The 20,940-nt window shown below is 45.7% G+C and overlaps 1 protein-coding gene across 2 annotated transcripts in view; it reads left to right on the top strand.

The window, feature by feature from the left end:
* ccdc51 (coiled-coil domain containing 51) overlaps positions 1-20,642 on the top strand; it is a 45,777-nt gene extending 25,135 nt beyond the window's left edge. For both annotated transcript variants that reach the window (XM_084316029.1, XM_084316028.1), the window contains exons 4-6: positions 2,477-2,641; positions 3,843-4,049; positions 18,673-20,642. In XM_084316029.1, coding sequence (XP_084172155.1) covers positions 2,477-2,641; positions 3,843-4,049; positions 18,673-19,494 — 1,194 coding nt within the window. In that variant the 3' untranslated portion in view covers positions 19,495-20,642. The remainder of the gene's footprint in view (positions 1-2,476; positions 2,642-3,842; positions 4,050-18,672) is intronic.
* Positions 20,643-20,940: the final 298 nt, after the last annotated feature.

Here is a 20,940-nt window from a genome sequence, read left to right as displayed (position 1 = left end):
CATTAGCTCTTCATCTTTCATGTGCAATATTGTTTTCGTTCTTTCTTTTGTATGTCGTCTTCTTTTGGGATGATTGTAATAAGTTAGGTTGTTGTATTGTGTATATACTGAACATGTGTATGCATGTGTGTGTGTATGTATGTATGTATGTATGTATGTATGTATGTATGTATGTATATGTATGTATGTATGTATGTATAAGTGTATAAGTGTATATGTATGCATTAGGGCTCAGTTTATCGTGTTAATTAGATTAATTAATTACACAGTAAATGATCGTGTTATGAACATTTACTCAAAATTAATTAATAAATGTTTATTATTGGTATTATTTTTTTATATTTTTTAATCATTCATTCCATAAGAACGTAGAATACACATTTACAGATTTTTTTTTTTAATATGGTCCATTTGCATGTTCTTGGTATCTGATTCTAGGGACATCTATGGATCTCAGGGAATGTATTCCCAGTGTCAGAAATACTGTGTCTGTTACTAGGCTTGAGTAAATTGTAATGAACCAAATGAGAATATCAATTAAATATTTTTTTTATCTTTGACTGTGAATAGCACCATGCTAAAATTTACCAGACCTGAAAAATCTAAGCAAATGAATAAATGGAAGATGATTAAACAGAAGGTTTTGTAGATGCAGTACTGAATTCTGCCATCCGGACACATGCCATTTGAAATATGATTATAGAATATCAGGACTAAAATAGTTATGCGATTAAAATGCGATTAATTACAAATCCTGTAATTAATTAGATAAAAAAAATGAATCACCTGACAGCACTAGTATGTATACAATGGGGGAAATAAGTATTGAACACATCAGCATTTTGTCCTGTAAATATATTTCCAATGTGGCCATTCAAATGAAATTTTCACCAGACTTTGGTATTAACTCAGGGAATCCAGACAAAAAATCTAAACATTAAATTCCATACATAAATAAAGTTATGTGTAATAAAGTGGAATGACATAGGATAAAAGTATTGAACACACTAACTGACATTTATTCAATACTTGGTTGATTTTCTTTCTCTGAAACAAACTGCGAGTTTCCTTTGCTGTTTGCTTTGGATCGTTGTCCTGGTGGAAGGTCCACCCACTTCTCATCCTCAACATCCTGGTGAATGGCAGCAGGTTCCTCTCAATAATTTCTCTGTACATGGCTTCATTCATTGCTCCTTCAATGATATGAAGTCTGCCAGTACCAGGAGAGGAGAAGCAGCCCCACACCATAGTGTTATTCGGGTAATGTGCAGTGCCATTTCTCCTCCAAACATGGTGTGTTGTGTGTGACAGTCAGAAAGTAACATTTTGGTCTCATCTGACCAGAGTACATGCTCCCAGTAGTTCACTGGCTTGTCCAAATGTTGTTTGGCAAACTTTAAACAAGCTTCAACATGTCTTTTCTTCAGTAGTGGTCTTGCGGGCTGAGCGTGCACAGAGGCCATGGAGTGCATTGCCTATGGTCCTTTCTGTCACAGTTGTACCTGCTGCCTCCAAGTCTTTTTGGAGCTCTTTCCTAGTGGTCCATGGTTCTTCGGCTACTCTTCTAAGTATCCTTCTGACTCCCTGCTCAGAAATTTTGCGAGGAGCACCTGTGCGTGGCCGGTTGATGATGGAGTGATGTTGCACCCCTAATGGTGCTTACTGGAAGATTCTGAAGTTGTGAAATACGTATTTAGATTTGCAATAATCTGTTTGTGAAGGTCTTGAGAGCTCTTTGCTTTTACCAATCATTTGATGTTTCTTGTGTGGCACCTTGGTAACAAAAAAAACATTTTATAGCCCATCAATATATTCTAACCCAGTTGACATTATTAGCACAGATTAGGAGGTAGAGTTTTGGTTTTCGGCTATAGTTCCTTGCCTTTCCTTGCTGTGGTGTACTGCTTTTTCTTAGTGTGTCCAATACTTTTTCCCTGTTTCACTCTACTTTATTACACATAAATTTATTTACATATGGACTTTAATGTTTAGATTTCTTGTCTGGATTTCTTGAGTTAATACCAAAGTCTGGTGCAAATTTCGCTTGAATACGCTCATTGAAAATACATTTACTGAACAAAATGTTGATGTGTTCAATACTTCTTTCCCCCACTGTATGTGTGTATATGTATGTGTATACATGTATATACAGTATGTGCGTGTGTATGTGTATATATTGATATGTGGTACTTCGGACCCCAGGAAGACTAGCTGGTGCCATTGGCATCAGCTAATGGGGATCCTTTTTAATAAACAATAAACACCTGTGATGCATCTATTCTGCTGTTCTGTCTCTATTCCTGACACACTTTCCTCCCCTTTTCTAACAAACTCTCTCACATTTTGAACATGAATCTGTCTTTCTGTGTGTCTGTCACGCTATCTAGCTAGTTGGCTGGCTGGTGGCACATTTATGTTAGTCAAGGGGATCCCTCTCTCTTTCACCTGAACCTGGTATCTCTGTCTTATCAACCAGGCTGAAGCAGCATTCATGGTGGCCAGGGGGATGGTGCAGGAGTCCCATGGTAGCCTGGAGACTCTGCAGGGCCGCCTGAAGGAGGTGAGAGACAGACTGGACCGAGTATCCAGAGAGGAGGCCCACTACCTGGAGCTGGCCACACTGGAGCATAAACTACTGCAGGTAAACAGACCGGCTAACTGACTGACAGGTATTTTATCTAACCACCGGAAGCTGGTGACGATATAGAACAAACTACTGCAGGTAATAGAATAAAACAGAATAGAATATAATGGTAGACTGTTTAAAAGTGACAATAATAACGCTCTAAAAAGGCCCATGTTTACTTCCTGTTGTGATGTTTGCTAATGCAATAACTGACAGGAAATACATTTGTGTCCAAACTGTTCCCTACCAACAGAATTCCAGTGAAACCTTCTATACCGGTAATTAGAGCTGGGTGATTAATCGAGTTTCAATTTCGATTACGATTTTGGCTTCCCACGATCATGAAAACAAGATAATAGAGATTGTGCCACATGCTATGTTGCTCTCATTTACCCCCCCCCCCCCCCCCCCCCCCCCCCCCCAAGTCCAAACAGTAGTTTCAGCTCGTTGAGGGAGGAGGGAGCCACGGTGCATTTCTCCAGTTATTTTGAGACATCTTTGGTAACTTGTAGAAGATGACAGAAAGGCAACCTCGAGAACAAAATTAAGTTGTTGTCATAAAAATAGGAATTAGAACTGAAAATTCCGAGTTACACAGAACCTCCACTGTTACAGTATGTTTCCCCTAGTATTATTCAGAACTCCAATGATAGAAACTGTGGTTAAATAATAGAGACAATGCACAGAATGTTTGCGTAGTTCTCTTCCTGTAACATAGCAACCATTGTTTTGTACATGACAATGCAAAACAATGGTTGCTGTGTTGATATGAGGAAATATATCAACAAAAACATAATAGTTTGGTCTCTTTTTTTCGGATCTTGTAAACGAGTCACAGTAGAACAGTAATGTCATGCTTTTCCAGTGTTTTACCTACACTACCGCTGCGCAGAAATTAAGAATATCCATTTGAAAGTGGTTACCAATGGTTACAGGCTGCCATACTGGAAGAAGGAGAACTACATTCTGTGCAAGGCCTCTATTCATTGATTGTTTAACATTGATTATAAATCTACAGCAGACCTTTTACAACCCGTTTTAATTATTGTACTGTCTTAATTATTATAGTGCTCATGTCACCTGCCCCAGAGACTAGAGTTGAAAATTAGCCAACCTGGCTAAACTGGCATATTTACAGTAAAATGTACCTTAATATGCACTCTCTGTATTTTAAACCAATAAATACAAAATACCCTCCCATTCATTGCGACTGTAGGAGGAGCGTCGTCTGCGGATGGCTTACGAGAACTCCGAGGGCTCTGAGCGGGAGAAGTTCTCCCTGTTCTCGGCTGCTGTGAGGGAGAGCCACGACAAGGAGAGGACACGTGCAGAGCGCACCAAGAACTGGTCCATTATTGGCTCCGTGCTGGGAACCCTGATAGGAGTCATGGGGTCAACGTATGTCAACCGTGTCCGTTTGCAGGTAAGGTATTTAATGATGTGTGGTGCAGCTCAGTGCATTTTGATATATGAATTGTAGGGTGCCAGTGAAAACAAACTGCGAGTCTGCTGTTTGTGATTTAAAACGGGTTGAAAATATACATGTAAGATTGTCTACCCATCCTACTCAGAGCCAGACTTGAGCAACGTTCAAATCTCAGCAGAGGAAACACTTTGCAGGTGCTTAAACAAAATAGCCCTATTCATCATCAGGCGTCGGTGTGTGTGTGTGTGTTTCATAAAAGGCATAAAGCACAAAAATAGGCTAGGGTTTGTTGTGCCAACAGTGTATAGGCTATATATAGCCCTACAGTTTCCAGCAGTTGTGGCGCCATAACAGGCAAAATTGTGTATAAAAGTGTAATAACTATATCTAGCCCCTCAAACAAAGTCACATTTGAATGCATATATGCATCAGGGGTGTGATTTTTCCGTTTTAAACCGGATTTCAGTTTTTTCGGACCTAAAATCATGATAAAAAAATATTCACAAAAAACAAAAAAATTGTAAAAAAAAAGATTACCTTTTATTTTTTTATTTTTATGTTTTGATTATTTGTTCACCTGGTCTAAGTGAAACGCGAAAGCAACATTTATCAGACCTGCTATTCTTGCATAACAGATTTTCATTGGCTATCGATAATGTTAGCAGTTTTGTTGAGTGGCACGAGATGCTGTAAAGTGTGCGAACCATACCATGGTCTTCGGGGGAGCTCATTATATTTTTTTGCGCGTGCTGTGGCGCTTGCAATGCTGACATAGGCTATAGGTATGAGTAACGTTACAGAACCACACATAGTCCACACCACACAGGTCTGCATGCATGCATGATGAAGACGCACATATTGAAATCATACCTGTCAATGCTCCCGTTTTTCCAGGGATTCTCCCGTATTTCAACCTTCTCTCCCACCGTCCTCCTGTTAAAATATTTTCCCGTATTTTTCCATTTTTTTTTATTTATACAAAATGGCTGCAATTCCCCTCCGTGACAAAAGGGGGCAGAAGTGTAGATTAGAAAATTAGAACAGGAAGTCAGACCGGAAGACGGTGGCCAAGAAAGCTATCTCGCAAAGTGGGGTTGTTCCCGGAGAGCTCACTCTCGGCCGTGGTTTCTCAGTGTATAATGTATGGTGCTCTCCCTCAACATGTGAGTAGGGTGAGAACACCATTCTTTAGTCCAAATAATACCCTACTTTATACTATATTATTGTCATTTGTTTAATGTAAAGTCAGTCTTACATTGGCACTGCTTTAATGTTGCATTTACCCATAATCCATTGCTGTATTAGAGTGACCCATGTGCCAGTATAACTTTTGTAAAGTAATGAAGCGCAAATGTAAAGTTAATCAATACACAATGAAACAATATCTTTATCTATATCAAGGACCACAATGGAAATAAGTCTTGACTTTTTTGTCTAGCATCCTTGACGTTTTTCTGGAATCTTGTATTTTTTTTTTAAATGTCAAAACTACTTTAATAAAACAAGATTTCCGTTTTTCATTTCTACTCATTCATCCAAAACAAGACAGCAATTCTACTTCTGCATGCACCGGGAGAATTGAGCTCATAGCACATATTTGGAGTTGATAGAATGGACATTGCTGTTCTTAGGAAATGTTGCACATGGTGGAAATAATGGAAATTAACATTTCTAACATTAACATTTAGTGTATGTTTAAAGTTGATACATTGAGGAATGGTACAATTTCACTTTATATTACAGCAGTATCCGTTTTTACCATTACAATTAGTGTCTGACACTAGACACATGTTAAAAGTCAAAGTCAACTTTGTCATTTTCCAATTACGTGCCCCCCTTCCCACGGTGTATATAGAAAGAGACAATAAACACTAAAGTAACATGTACAATATAAACAGTACCTACAATTAAATTAATGAATGAATTAAATAAGAGGTAAAAGAGAACTTAGTGTAAATATTCCTTCATTTGTGTCAACATTATAAAAATCCTATTGTATTCAACAAATAAATTATGATACACCACAATGTGCCCTTTCTATATCTATTCTAAATCTGCAGTTTTTTCAAATCCCAATGTTGACAGCTATGATTGAAATACACATGCTCAGAATAACCCCTCTGATCCAACACTAAACTTCACACACAAGAGTCCTATTTACACATAAACACACGGATTAACCAATACCGAACAACAAGTCAACGACCAAACACATCGAGTCTAACATTATTATAGGTGTTACAAAGGGTCAGATTAAACCGAATATATATATTTATTACTTGAGATATATTGTATAGTAGGGCTGGGCGATATGGCCTAAATATGATATCACGATATTTTCTGACCTTTCGGCGATACACGATACGCATCACGATGTTTTTCTTTTTTTCCCCAAACAATTCATTATGAGGCTTACCAAGACAGTATTTGAGTTTGCAAGCTAACATTAAAGACAAAATAAAATACCCATGCATTTAGCATTTTTATATTATATATTAGATTTAGATTATTGGATTATTAGATTATATATTGCATATATTTAGCAATGAGATATTATATAATTTAGAAATGAAATATGATGAATCGAAAATGGGGGACCCTGATGTAAACAAGACGAAAGTCTTTCGCTGGTCTGCATCCCCTTAACAATTGTATGTATTGAGCTGTACTGTACCCATTCTGCAATATGTTAATAAAGTTTTAAATCAATCAATCAATCAATCAATCAATAGGATTTTAGCATTTTTATGAAACTACTATATATTTGTATGTCTCTAAATGTTTTGATGAATTGAAAATGGAGGACCCTTATGTAAAAAAGCCGAAAGTCTTTTTCTGGTCTTCATCCTCCAGTCAGTCCACTGTTGTTGTATTGAGCTGTACTGTATTGTACCCATTCTGCAATCGTTAATAACGTTCATTCGTTCAATCATTCAGCCGGCAACAGAATAATTTTGATTGACAGTCGAGTCTGCCAATTACGTCACACCGCTTGTACCCGCCCTGCTGTTCTTAGCACCAATCGGCAAGCAGCGCTATTCTTTTTTTACTTCCTGAATGCCCTCCTTGATTTTAACGAGAGCTCAGCTCAACGACAACAACAACAGCTCACCGCAGCCGACGAGTGATTACTAGCGCACCGCAGCATGACAACGAGGCATAATGATTTTACTGCAACAAATGTTATAATAAAAGCCTTTCCATACATCTGTCTGATTGAAAACTTTATTAACAGACCGCAGAATGGGCACGCACAACTCGGCACGGACTGAGATATGAACAGTAACGCTTGCTATCTATGTCGTCATTGGACGTTGCTATGTTTGGGTAAATACGCTGATGTGTAACTATATAACGTGTAACTATATAATGTTGATGCCACAAAACGAATGCCTTTGTTAATCATACGTACTAACTTTGATGCAGTAGTGTGTGTGTGGGAGCGGCGTTGTTCAAAAGTTTGAACGGGGTGGACCAGATTGACGCGACACAATCCTCTTGGGCAAAACATCACGATATCCACGATACGTTAAAAAAGTGTATCGTTAATGAACTGTACCCGATATTTATATAATATCGTCATATCGCCCAGCCCTATTGTATAGTATTTGTATATCGTCTGATATCCCTTGTATATTCTTTGTACATATACACGGAATATCCCTTTACCTAGTACAGGCTAGACCATAATATTCGTTCTCCTATTGGACAGCGATCCCCTAGGCGCCACGGCCATACCCCCCAATGTCTATTTCAAAGTCACCGCTAAGACATGCCTGGACATGCCCGGTTCTGCGCAGGAATACGAGACAGAAATAAGGCTGGTACTAGATTGTTCACCTTACGTATAAATACGTTGCAGGTGGATACAGCAGTTAGTTACCTGAAACGTGTTACCCCAATAAGTTGAAGCCTCACACCACGATACAACGTGCGGTGAAGTGGGCCCGTTTTGCCCCGAAATAGAGCCTTGAGACCGCGTGCGAATTGATAGCTGAAGTGTCAGAGTTTAACGCTGTATCGTCGAGTTCGACCTATTCTATTATTAAGTAATAGTCTATTATGTATAGTGTATCGTGCGGCTACCGTTCTACAGTGACCAGCATTACCAACGTTTCATCGTACCGAGCTAGTGTGCTTATCCAGGCTGGGCGGCCTAACCTGGTGCCGTCATCCGAGGAGCCCTAGACGAGAACCGTGTGGATATGTACACTGGATAACCTACCCGACGACTACAGAGCCCTTTTCGGCTGGATTATATTTGCTTTGGTCCTGTAGCTGTTGGAGCGGAGAATCGTCTACACCCACTACTGTGTGGGATCTACCCTGTGAGGAGCACCGTCGAGCCCGCCTCTAGTACTCTGAGGCTGGCTAGCTTTCCTCCATGCGGCACTGCATACCGGAGAATAGCTGTTGTTTGTCTACGGATCAAGGGATTATTGCACTGTCTCCTGTACCTGGAGTCTCCTTATTCCTCGTTGACCCAGACTTTTGCTACCGACAAATCCTCTCCCCTGCTGGCTTACAACCGGAGGGAACCCTCTTAGTATCTCCAGCTGATCTACTAGTGTACCATATATAATTCTTATGATACAGGTGGTATTAATTATCTCCTGCGTAATATGCTCATCGACTTACGCTCTTGACCTATTCATGCACATTCTTCGCCTTACAAGCGCAACTCTCAATCTTGATAAGTAATGTAAGATAATCTTCGTGCTCTTCTAATAAATATTCTTCTAAACAGTATTTCTTGTGAAGCCGTGTTATTGTGGGGGTGTTCATCTCATATACATGTGTACTGTATGGCCAGTAGTAATGTACATAACTCAGTAGTGGTTTAATGATACCATACTTATTCAATACAGTCAGGGAATTGTACCCCTCAGTTACAATTGGTCCTTCGAGCCGGATGGTAATTAGCGTAATATTAATATAATATTAATATTGACATGGCCAATGATGAACACTCCACAAACGGTTCTCCTAAGCTAGATCGCCCGGAGCGCAGACGGCAGCCACCTCGTTACCTAGAGGACTACGCTGCCAGTCTACTACCTAGCTTTATACAGACGTTAAACGCGGAAAAAGCGGATAGTAAAAGTATGTCAAACCCCACCGACCAGGCGACCCCGCCAGTAGAGACCCTAGTGGGTTCTAACGTAACTGACCAAGCTCACGGGGGGGACCAGGAGGGACATGACATGACTTTACCCCCCGCCAACGTCAACGAGGTAGTCCCCGGAGAGCTCCAGGATAAAGAAAGCCCTCCAGGGACGGAACCCGACCCACCACCAGAAGAGACGCGCACCCAGGAGATGGACCTCCTCGGAGCGTGACAGGAGAACGGATCTCCAACGAGCACTGCCAGAAGCCGATCACCTCCATCAGCGTCTTCCCCCAGCGAGGCGGACAAGATGCTAGCGCAGGCATTTATCGCCACCATGGCAGCCTCCACTGAGCGCGATCGACTCCAAGCACAGACGCTTAGCGAGCGCGAACATTCTTCCATGGAACAAGAGCGCCTCCGCGCGCAACACCAAAGTGAGCGCGAACACTCTACCATGGAAAGAGACCGCCTGCAGGCTCAACAACTAAGTGAGCGCGAACAATCTGCAGACCAAAGAGAACGCTTCCACGCGCAGCTCCAAGCGCAAGCCCTTAGTGAACGCGAACACTCTGCGATCGAGCGAGAGCGCTTCCAGGCGCAGCAAAGGAGTGAAGACGACCGCATACGCCTGGAGACCAGACGCCTCCAGACGGAAGAAAATATGGAAAGAGACCGCGCCGAAGCCCAGCGCGCCGCCGCCGATGCACAGCGCGGAGCCGCCAATGCACAGCGCGACGCAGCCCAAGCCCAGCGCGAAGCAGAGCGCGACCTCGCTCACATCAAGCGCGAAGCCGAGCGCGACCGATTACAAGCGCAGATAATGGAGCAACTGATTGCCAGGGCAACCCCCCCTCCCTCCGCACGTAGCTCCAGGGCCTCGTCAAGACAAGGGTCCTACCCGATCAAGCGACCCGGAGCCCGGCCAACAGAAAGAGCCTATACACCTCTCCGAACCCCCTCCCCGACCGGTCCATGCGAGACCCAGCAACAGGGAAGAACCGGCCTACGCCGCAGAGAGACTAAATAGACGATTACAGGATCTAGAAGACCTGGCAGAGGAAGAAGAAGAGGGAGAGGAGGAAAGTCAAGCCCAACAGCAGCATCGTACTCCACAGGACCAGGAGGTCCAGTACAGCCCAGGCTTTACCCCCGAGGCCCTGCGTTACAGACCCCCGACTCAACTCACGGGTGAGCTTGACGCACGACCAGCCCAGAGGAACAGCACCTGGGTACACGGGCCTTGGTACCCGCCAGGTACCAGCCCACCACGACACGTAAGAGGAGACTCGCCTAGGAGGCCTCTCCCCCAACGCTCACCGATGTGCCAGCCATCCATGGCATCGTACCTTGGCACACCGACGTTCCCGGACTTCACACACGAGAACAGAGCACAGTACACAGAGCTACGAATGTGCTTAGAGACAATGATGTCCGATGTCCCAGATGAGACGTACAAGTATGCTATCCTACTCAAGCACCTGAAGGTGCCCAGAGCGTATAATATAGCGCTGGCATATTCCAACTCAAGTACCCCATACACCGCGGCTCTAGTAGCCCTCGACCAACGTTATGGACGCATATGGGACTACGTAATACAAGAGATAAGGAATATTGACCGTCTACCGCCAGCCACAGACAATCGCTCATTAGACAACAATCAAGAGGACGCGACCCTGGTCAGACGCCTCTGGTTTTAGCTCCGCAACGATGTACTCACTTTTAGCTATTATGTTTGTTTTTGACCACTGTATTGCACATCGTTGCGGGCAAGACCACCCGCATTTCATTGTATACCTGTATGCCGTGACAATTAAAACTCTTGACTTGACTTGACTTGACTCTATCAAGGTACAATCCCTGGTAGGGATGCTGGGGGCACAAAAGGAAAAGGGTATGCACGAACTGTACGCAAACTCTAATGTTGAGAGAATATTAGAGAAGCTTCCGCCCGCCCGACAAGAGCGATTCAGGCGGCAAAAGGACCACCGTGATCCCAACGGTCCCGAGCCATCCCTCCTAGACCTGGCCGACTTCCTGGCGAGAGAAGTCAGCAGCCTACGACTGGATACGTTCGTGCGGAGCGTACCAAGCTCCAGAGAGGGACCTAGGAGATCAAACGATGGCCGCAGGCTGGTGACCGTCATGCACCAAGCCGAATCAGTACCGCGCAACAAGAACCACAGTACCCCCTCGACGAAAGAGAAGTGGAAGATTGTATGCCAGTACTGCGAAAAGGAACACTGGCTGTCACACTGTGACACGTTCAAGAAGATGACCGCCGACGAGGTGAGTCAATGGATAAAGTCCAACCGCCGCTGTGCGCGCAGTCACATGGCAGCCGAGTGCCGCCTAAAGAAGAGGTGTAGTCGGTGTGACGGAGCCCACTTGGACGTTTTACATGACAGTAACAGAAGAAAGCCCGCACCCTCAAGCAGCACAAAGGCAAGTGTTATGTACATTGACCCCGCCAGCAGCGGGGGCGCCCGGGTGCTCTTGAAGGTGGTCCGCGTAACGTTGAGCTACGAGGACAAGGTCATGGACACCTACGCCGTCCTTGACGACGGGTCAGAAAAGACCCTTCTCCTCGCGTCCGCTGCGGCCCAGCTGGGGCTGCGGGGGAGCGAAGAAACGATGACGATTCGGACTATAAGAAGAGACCTGAAGACGATCAAGGGTGAGAACGTCTCCTTCACTATCGCAGCAAGCGGGCAGCCAGAGAGACGGTATAGGATCACTAACGCTTTCACCAGCCAAGACATAGGCCTGTCGCAGTACACCTACCCCATCGCCAAGCTGATGGACAAATACGTGCACCTGCGTCAACTACCTATACCGCTCTTAGACGGTGCCACCCCGACCCTGCTGATAGGATCCGACCATGCGCACCTCATCGTCCCGATGGACCGGGTCCACACTGGGCCCAGAGGCTGTCCAGCAGCAGTCGAGACCCGCCTAGGATGGACACTACAAGGCCCCCTCTCCAGGTCTCCCAACCGAACAGCAGCCACTCGCTGCCTCCACTCCAGAGTGACAGAAGAAGACACCGCCCTCTTACAGCACGTCGAGAGGCTATGGACACTAGAGACAATGCCCTTTAAGAACGAAAAGAAACACATTCGTTCCAAGGAAGACATTTATGCCATAGCCCTCCTCGAGCAGGGGACAAAGAGAGTCAAAGTCAACGGAGTGATGAGATACGCAACTCCACTCCTGAGGCGAGAGGGTATGCCTACCTTCCACGCCCCAAAAGAAGCGACGGAGCGGTATCTATCGAACACAGAGCGGCGCCTAGCCAGAGACCCCGCTCAAGCTACTGTGTACCGCGCTGAGATTGACAAGCTAATCACAGCGGGACACATAAAGAGAATTGACATTAAAGAGGCCGATCAGACGACCGAATCATGGTACGTGCCGCACCACAAAGTCCACCACAACGGCAAGGATCGTATTGTGTTTAACTGCAGCTACCAGATCGGATCACAAAATCTGAATAAAGAGCTCTTGCCCGGCCCAACACTCGGCCCCTCTCTACTAGGCGTGTTGCTACGTTTCCGCCAGAACAAGGTGGCCATCAGCGGCGACATCAAAGGGATGTTCCTGCAGGTGCGACTAGTGGAAGAGGACAAGCCCCTGCTGCGGTTCTTATGGAGAGAGAGGATCGGGGATGAGCAACCATCCATCTATCAATGGGAAGTCCTCCCTTTCGGAACCACATGCAGCCCATGCTGTGCTACGTTCGCACTGCAAAAACACGTCGCAGAGGACCCAACAGCTGATGAAGAGGTCCGACAAAGTGTAGGAAATAGTTTCTACGTGGACAACTGTCTGCAAAGCGTCTCGACGCCAGAAGAAGCCGAGGCCCTCCTACTCAAGCTCCGCGCCTCTCTGATCAAAGGCGGCTTTGATCTCCGGCAGTGGGCCAGTAGCGACCCGCAAGTATTGCGCAGCCTCTCCCCAGAGGACAAGGCAGCAAGCAGCGAGACCTGGATGGCGACCATCCCAGGAGAAACCCAAGAAATGACATTAGGACTAGTCTGGCGCTTCAAAACAGACTCGCTCCATTATAGACACACACCCCTGACCAAGGAGCAGGGAAGGTCGATTTCCCTACCGACCACAAGACGGAGTGTATACAGAACACTCGCCAGACAATATGACCCGTTGGGATGTATTCTACCTTACACCACCAGGGCAAAGATGATTGTACGAGCGCTATGGGACAAGGACCAGGGCTGGGACGATCCCATACCCGAACACCTTGCCTCCACATGGAGAGAGTGGGAGACGGAACTCAGCTCGCTCCCAGGTGTCAACATACGCCGCATTTACTTCCCACCCACAGTGAGGCCGGAGACGTGCCAGATGGACCTGCACGTCTTCAGCGACGCCTCCGAAGTAGCCTACGGTTCGGTGGCCTACTTGCGGGCCCGAGAGGAGGGAGGAGAAATACATACTGCCTTCATCCTGGCTCGCTCAAGAATAGCCCCCCGCAAGCAACAATCTATCCCACGTCTAGAGCTCTGCGCAGCCCTAGTAGGAGCGCAACTTGCCACGTTAATCCAACGTGAACTCACCATCCCGGTACAAAGAACAATCCTGTGGTCAGACTCCATGACCGTACTCACATGGATCCAGTCCGATTCGTGTAGATACAAGGTCTTCGTGGGAGTCAGAATCACAGAGATCCAAGATTTAACAGAAGCAGCATGCTGGAGGTATGTGGACACAAAGCAGAACCCAGCCGACGTCATCACACGGGGAATGTCCCTGGATGACCTCACCCGTCACAATCTCTATAGTGACGGTCCCGAGTTCCTCAAGCTCCCGGAAGAAGAGTGGCCTACACCCACCCCACGGGAGGCGAGTGAAGAGGAGGCAGAGAAGAAGAAATCTATGTTCTGTGGGTTGACGCACACACTAGTCCCCACAGATCCCAACATAGACGACTGCCCCACCCTTGAGAGTGCGCAGTTAAAGACATTCCTGTGGCACCACCCAGAGGTTCCGTCCACTACTGACATTACTGCAGCTAACTACGAAGAAGCAGAACTCCTTCTGCTACAGCGAGCCCAAAGAGACTCGTTCCCCGACGAGCTAGACTGTCTGCAGGGATCAAAGCCAGTCCCGTCAGACAGCAGACTGCTCCACTTGGCCCCTGAGAGCGACGCCCATAATCTCATCAGAGTGGGTGGTCGTCTGAGGAGAGCCCCAGACTTAACGGATGACGTCAAGTACCCGATAGTCTTAAACAGCCGACACAAGGTCACAGAGCTCATCATAAAGAAATACGACGAGGACGTGCACCACGCCGGGGCAGAGAGTCTTCGCGGAGATCAGACGTCGCTATTGGATACTGCAAGGAAGAGAAGCAGTACGACGCTTCCAGCGGACCTGTCTAGACTGTCGCAAGTGGCGAGCACAGCCCAGTATACCCCGGATGGCTGACCTACCCCCCTGTCGCCTCCGACTCGGCGACAAGCCCTTTCACTCCACTGGTATGGACTGTTTCGGCCCGCTGTATGTAAAGAAAGGAAGAGGAACGGAGAAGCGGTGGGGTATTGTATTCAAATGCATGACCACCCGAGCGATACACATAGAACTCCTTACAACCATGAGTACGGACTCATTCCTTATGGCCTTCCGGAGATTCACATCGTGGAAAGGAAAACCGTCTATATTATTGTCTGATCACGGGACAAACTTCAAAGGCGGAGAAAGAGAGCTGAGAGAGAGCTTCCAAGCTATGGGCCCAGAACTTAAGACCCACCTCGGTCCCTCTCAGAATCATTTCCAGTTTAACCCCCCGAATGCACCTCACTTCGGTGGAACTTGGGAACGAGAAGTACGTTCAATAAAGACAGCCCTGTACGCCGTGCTTGGGGCCCAGACCGTGGCGGAAGAAGTCCTCACGACAGTCCTCACGGAGATCGAGGGAGTATTGAACTCAAAGCCCCTCGGTTACGTCTCAAGTGATGTAGCAGATGTCGACCCAGTCACCCCCAACACTCTCTTGATGGGGCGGCTGGACCCCGCGCTCCCACAGACAGTGTACAGACCTGAAGAAGCGAACGGCCGAAGAATGTGGAGGTACAGTCAAGTATTGGCTGACAAGTTTTGGAACAGTTTCCTCCTCCACTATCTACCGTCTCTACAGACCCGCCAGAAATGGGTGAAAGAAAGAGACAATTTGACGGAGGGCACAGTCGTCATGATTATCGACCAGTCACTACCCCGAGCTATGTGGCCGGCCGGCCGCGTAAGCAAAGTGATCACTGGTGCCGACGGAAAGGTTAGAGCGGCAGAAGTGCTCGTCCAAGGGCGGACATACACCCGACCCGTGGCGAGGCTGATAGAGTTGCCAAGGCTCCCCGACTCTCCTGATGACGACCATGACCCCCTGACTTTGTGAATTGCCCTACTCCTCACAACGGACATTGAGTAGTGGACAGTGTGGTTAATCTGTCTCTGCTTATCTAATTAGGTGCGGACTAATTAGGAGGCGGCTGTTACAAAGGGTCAGATTAAACCGAATATATATATTTATTACTTGAGATATATTGTATAGTATTTGTATATCGTCTGATATCCCTTGTATATTCTTTGTACATATACACGGAATATCCCTTTACCTAGTACAGGCCAGACCATAATATTCGTTCTCCTATTGGACAGCGATCCCCTAGGCGCCACGGCCATACCCCCCAATGTCTAGTTCAAAGTCACCGCTAAGACATGCCTGGACATGCCCGGTTCTGCGCAGGAATACGAGACAGAAATAAGGCTGGTACTAGATTGTTCACCTTACAAATAAATACGTTGCAGGTGGATACAGCAGTTAGTTACCCGAAACGTGTTACCCCAATAAGTTGAAGCCTCACACCACGATACAACGTGCGGTGAAGTGGGCCCGTTTTGCCCCGAAATAGAGCCTTGAGACCGCGTGCGAATTGATAGCTGAAGTGTCAGAGTTTAACGCTGTATCGTCGAGTTCGACCTATTCTATTATTAAGTAATAGTCTATTATGTATAGTGTATCGTGCGGCTACCGTTCTACAGTGACCAGCATTACCAACGTTTCATCGTACCGAGCTAGTGTGCTTATCCAGGCTGGGCGGCCTAACCTGGTGCCGTCATCCGAGGAGCCCTAGACGAGAACCGTGTGGATATGTACACTGGATAACCTACCCGACGACTACAGAGCCCTTTTCGGCTGGATTATATTTGCTTTGGTCCTGTAGCTGTTGGAGCGGAGAATCGTCTACACCCACTACTGTGTGGGATCTACCCTGTGAGGAGCACCGTCGAGCCCGCCTCTAGTACTCTGAGGCTGGCTAGCTTTCCTCCATGCGGCACTGCATACCGGAGAATAGCTGTTGTTTGTCTACGGATCAAGGGATTATTGCACTGTCTCCTGTACCTGGAGTCTCCTTATTCCTCGTTGACCCAGACTTTTGCTACCGACAAATCCTCTCCCCTGCTGGCTTACAACCGGAGGGAACCCTCTTAGTATCTCCAGCTGATCTACTAGTGTACCATATATAATTCTTATGATACAGGTGGTATTAATTATCTCCTGCGTAATATGCTCATGGACTTACGCTCTTGACCTATTCATGCACATTCTTCGCCTTACAAGCGCAACTCTCAATCTTGATAAGTAATGTAAGATAATCTTCGTGCTCTTCTAATAAATATTCTTCTAAACAGTATTTCTTGTGAAGCCGTGTTATTGTGGGGGTGTTCATCTCATATACATGTGTACTGTATGGCCAGTAGTAATGTACATAACTCAGTAGTGGTTTAATGATACCATACTTATTCAATACAGTCAGGGAATTGTACCCCTCAGTTACAATAGGCAAATGCAACATTATCACACCAGTCAGCACCCTGGTCAGTACTAAAAGACAGGGTGAGAGCCGCACGCACCCACACACGAGACAAGCGCAGCTGCGCATGTAACCACCAACGCACAATAATCATACCATAGACATTTTATAAATGAGCAATAATGATAATAATACAGTTACTGTAATTAGGAAAAGAAGGTCTTACCTTAACACAGAAGCGACCACAAAGTCCTGGGATCAGCTGCCTGCGAGATGCGTCCTCACTTGCTGTTTTAAAGTGGCGCGCTAAAGCAGGGTAGTTATTCCAGACTGCTTTTACAGTATTAAAATTACTCGCCACCCACCTGATGGTGAAGATCTGCCCAATTCTCAAAATCGGCATGTCACAGAAGTAGTCCCCGCAGCAGGTTGTTAGCGTCGCCAGCAGTCAATTTAAAATGGTCTGCGATTGAAGAAGTATGCTCCTACCGGCTCCTGCTCAGTCGAGTCGATTGGCTGCTTCGCCTTCTTTGTAAAACCAAAATTGGTTAGAAGGCTTACTTCTTTGATTTTTCGTTTAACTTTCGACATTATCCTGAATACCTGTATTTTCTTTCTTTTAAAACGGCGGGTGAAGTTTGATTTGTGCCTGCAGGCTGCAGCGCCGCCACGCTCCAAATGGTAATTGCAAGAATAGCATGCATGTCACCATCTATTGAACCAATGGTGAATTAGTGCGCAAATCATGAATCATACATCAAAATAGCCTAATTTTACGCATTATACACGATGATGACGATACAGAAAATTACAGAAAAATTAGAAATGCATGGCAAAAATAGCATTTATTGTCAGTATTTTAGAGACCCCCCAAAAATTCACAAATCATGTTTTCAGGGGAGCTGATGTCTCATCTAGGGAAGCCATGGCTCCCCTAGCTCCCCCATGGTTCGCACCCTGGCTGTAAAGACGTCAACACACTAGGAAACACACTAACACTGGATTGCTTTTGTAAAACTGACCAACCAGGGAAGGTTACTTGCAAGCAGTGCCGCAGTCTGCCACTCAACACTACTCAAGGGAGAGCAAGCAGTTGTCCAGTTAATGTGAAGCTCTCAAACATCAAACTCTCAAGCATGAGGTACAGAAGCCAACCTAGACATAGCCAAGAAGCTGAGGTGGAGAAATGTCACCACCTTCATTCTCAAAATCAAGCTGAGAGTAAAAGAAAAGCAAAAGAGTCCATTAGTCCAGCTGCAGCCCTTCGCAGTAGGCAAGACTTTGAGAGGAGGCGGTTACAGGTGTTGCACAATCTGGTTGCAAAGAAGAAAAGATAACGTTAGTGTTTGAGCCAGGATGACTGGGGGGACACTGATATATTTGATTCATTTTCTTTGTCCCTTTCCTCTCCCACCTTCCTCTTCCCTGTGAACAGTTAAATATATACAAATAAAATGTGTTCATTCATTCAAATGGAGTGTGAAAAAAAAAGTATTGTTTCTTAAGGCGCAATCACATCCCTGATGCATATACAGTATCAATGCAGGAACATTTGAATGTCTAACATACTACAACTTCATTAAAGAAAGGCTAAGCATACTGTTGTTACCATGGCGCCCTCAAGGGGAATTCATTCTACAACCATTTGTTACAGTATGTTGTTCTCATGTCTCATGTCCAGGAGCTGAAGAGCCTTCTGCTGGAGGCCCAGAAAGGCCCAGTCAGCCTTCAGGAAGCCATCCGAGAGCAAGCGGGGACCCACCTCGCCCAGCAGCAGCAGCTCCGCGGACTCATAGACACCCTCAAGGTCACCGTGGACAGCGCTGAGATCCAGAGGAGAGAAGACAGGCACTCTACGCTGTCAGCCCCAGTCATGGTGCCTCCCCCAGGACCTCAGCCCCACCCCCACCCACAGCCATGTCCCTCAGACAAAGCCCTGAAAGAACTGAGTGTGTGCAGTGAGACAACGCGGTCCCTCTTGGAGTCCCTGCAGCCGCAAATAGGCCAGCTCATCCGAGGCATTAGTCAGTTAGAGAGTGAACTCCTGGCAGTGAGAGGGCTGGTGGAGACTCATCAACATGCTGAAACACAGGCCCAACAACAGTTTGATGGACAGCTAGCGAGGATGGAGGAGCTAGTGAGGATGAAGGAGCTAGCGCAGATGGAGGAGCTAGTGAGGATGAAGGAGCTAGTGAGGATGAAGGAGCTAGCGCAGATGGAGGAACTAGTGAGGATGAAGGAGCCAGCACAAATGGAGGAGCCAGCGAGGATGGAGGAACCAGCGAGGATGGAGGAGCCAGCGAGGATGGAGCAGCTAGCGAGGATGGAGGCAGCAGAGAGGTTAGCGTGGGAGTCTGAGAGTGTGATGAAGAGCGTGGAGGAGACACACAGGAGCCTGGAGGGACACATCAGTAGGACCAATGTGTATAACGCTGTCTTCGCCTACACTGCTGCAGCGCTCACTGTCCCTGCCCTCTATCTGCTCCTCAGAGGGACAGGCTAATCTACAGAAGTACTTGAACATGAATAAGTATACAGAACTACTTGAATAATAGTAATATTATTATTACTACTTAGGGCATATTATATTGTTTGACGATCATTAGGGTCCATAACCGAAAACATTTTAGAGAAGGATGTTGGTACTTTATAGGTAAATTGAACAATGCTCTGATCAAATTGCTGTGTTTGTGATGTAAAATGGGTTGAAAATGTACACGTAAGATTGTCTACCCATCCTACCCTATAGAGCCAGAGCCAGACTTGAGCCAAGTTCACATCTCAGCAGAGGAAACACTTTGCAAGTGCCTCAGGCATTATGTTCAACAGAGGCAGCGCACGGTCCTATGTCCCTATGTCCTATGTCTTATATGGTCCTATGTCCCTATGTCCTATGTCTTATGGAATTGAACTTTTAACCCCAGTGCCGCTGACCTCAAACGTGCAGCCAATAGCTTTACAGTAGGTTGTAGTAATTTCCTCTGTTTCATAAATTCATGATATATTGGCTTTCTCCAATCAATTTTAAAAGGATCGTGGTGTGTGTTATTATTCTTTTTTGTTCAAGTGGCACAACATGCACAACATTGCGCAATACACAGTGGCGAGCAAAGCTGAGATGTGAATGTTGCATCGGTCTATCTGAAATATAACCTACATCTTCTGAATATGGTTTCACATGTACAGGATTTCCCCTGCCTAGGAAACGTTTAAGTGTCTTTTTTGACGAAATGTACAATGTATATCTTTGTACCATTTCCTTGTCCAATAGCTTAGTGCTATTTTTGCCCTTTAGCTGTTTTGCAGTCTGCACACCACCCTGATGTCTGAACCACTCGAGGTAATGCTTAATTTGTCCTCCCAGACATTTTAACTGCCTTGACCTATACTCTTCACTGTCCCAGATGCCTTGTATATACTTAATCGCAGGGAAATATTTGAATAGTAATATATTACTTGGGCCACGTTATTCTTCTGAGAGATACTCTATTTCGGTCCCCAGACAGTGAAATAATTTCTATGAATCTGTGATTCATATTCACAGGATGTTTAACAGGGAAAATAAGGTGGTATGCACTGTTAACATTGCTCTGATGGGAACAAATGTTATAAGGATTACAGTTGTCAATAAATCTTTTTACAGAAAATCAACCTTTTCCCCTTGTGTATATGTGCATGTATAAAAGAAACTAGCACAAAACCATGCAGACCCACAGTGCTACCTGTGCATGCAGCCGACAATATGTCCCTGCCAGATGGTCAGTGAGTGAGAATTGGGGTGGAAAGTATCCGAAGCTGAATAACTTACTCAGTCAGAAGAGACCCGGTTAATACAATTTATTACCTCAGTCACAGTTTCAATAAAAAAAAATTAGTCAATAGAATGGCTGGATGACTCAACGAGGTGACTAGCTAGGACACCCGGAGTGAGAGGACCCCCACTGAATGA

The sequence above is a fragment of the Notolepis coatsorum genome (genome assembly GCF_963971535.1).
Source record: "Notolepis coatsorum genome assembly, chromosome: 6".
NCBI classification, from domain to species: Eukaryota; Metazoa; Chordata; class Actinopteri; order Aulopiformes; family Paralepididae; genus Notolepis; species Notolepis coatsorum.
The sequence above is the reverse complement of the archived record's forward strand: the minus strand, read 5'-3'. Positions and strand labels throughout refer to the sequence as shown.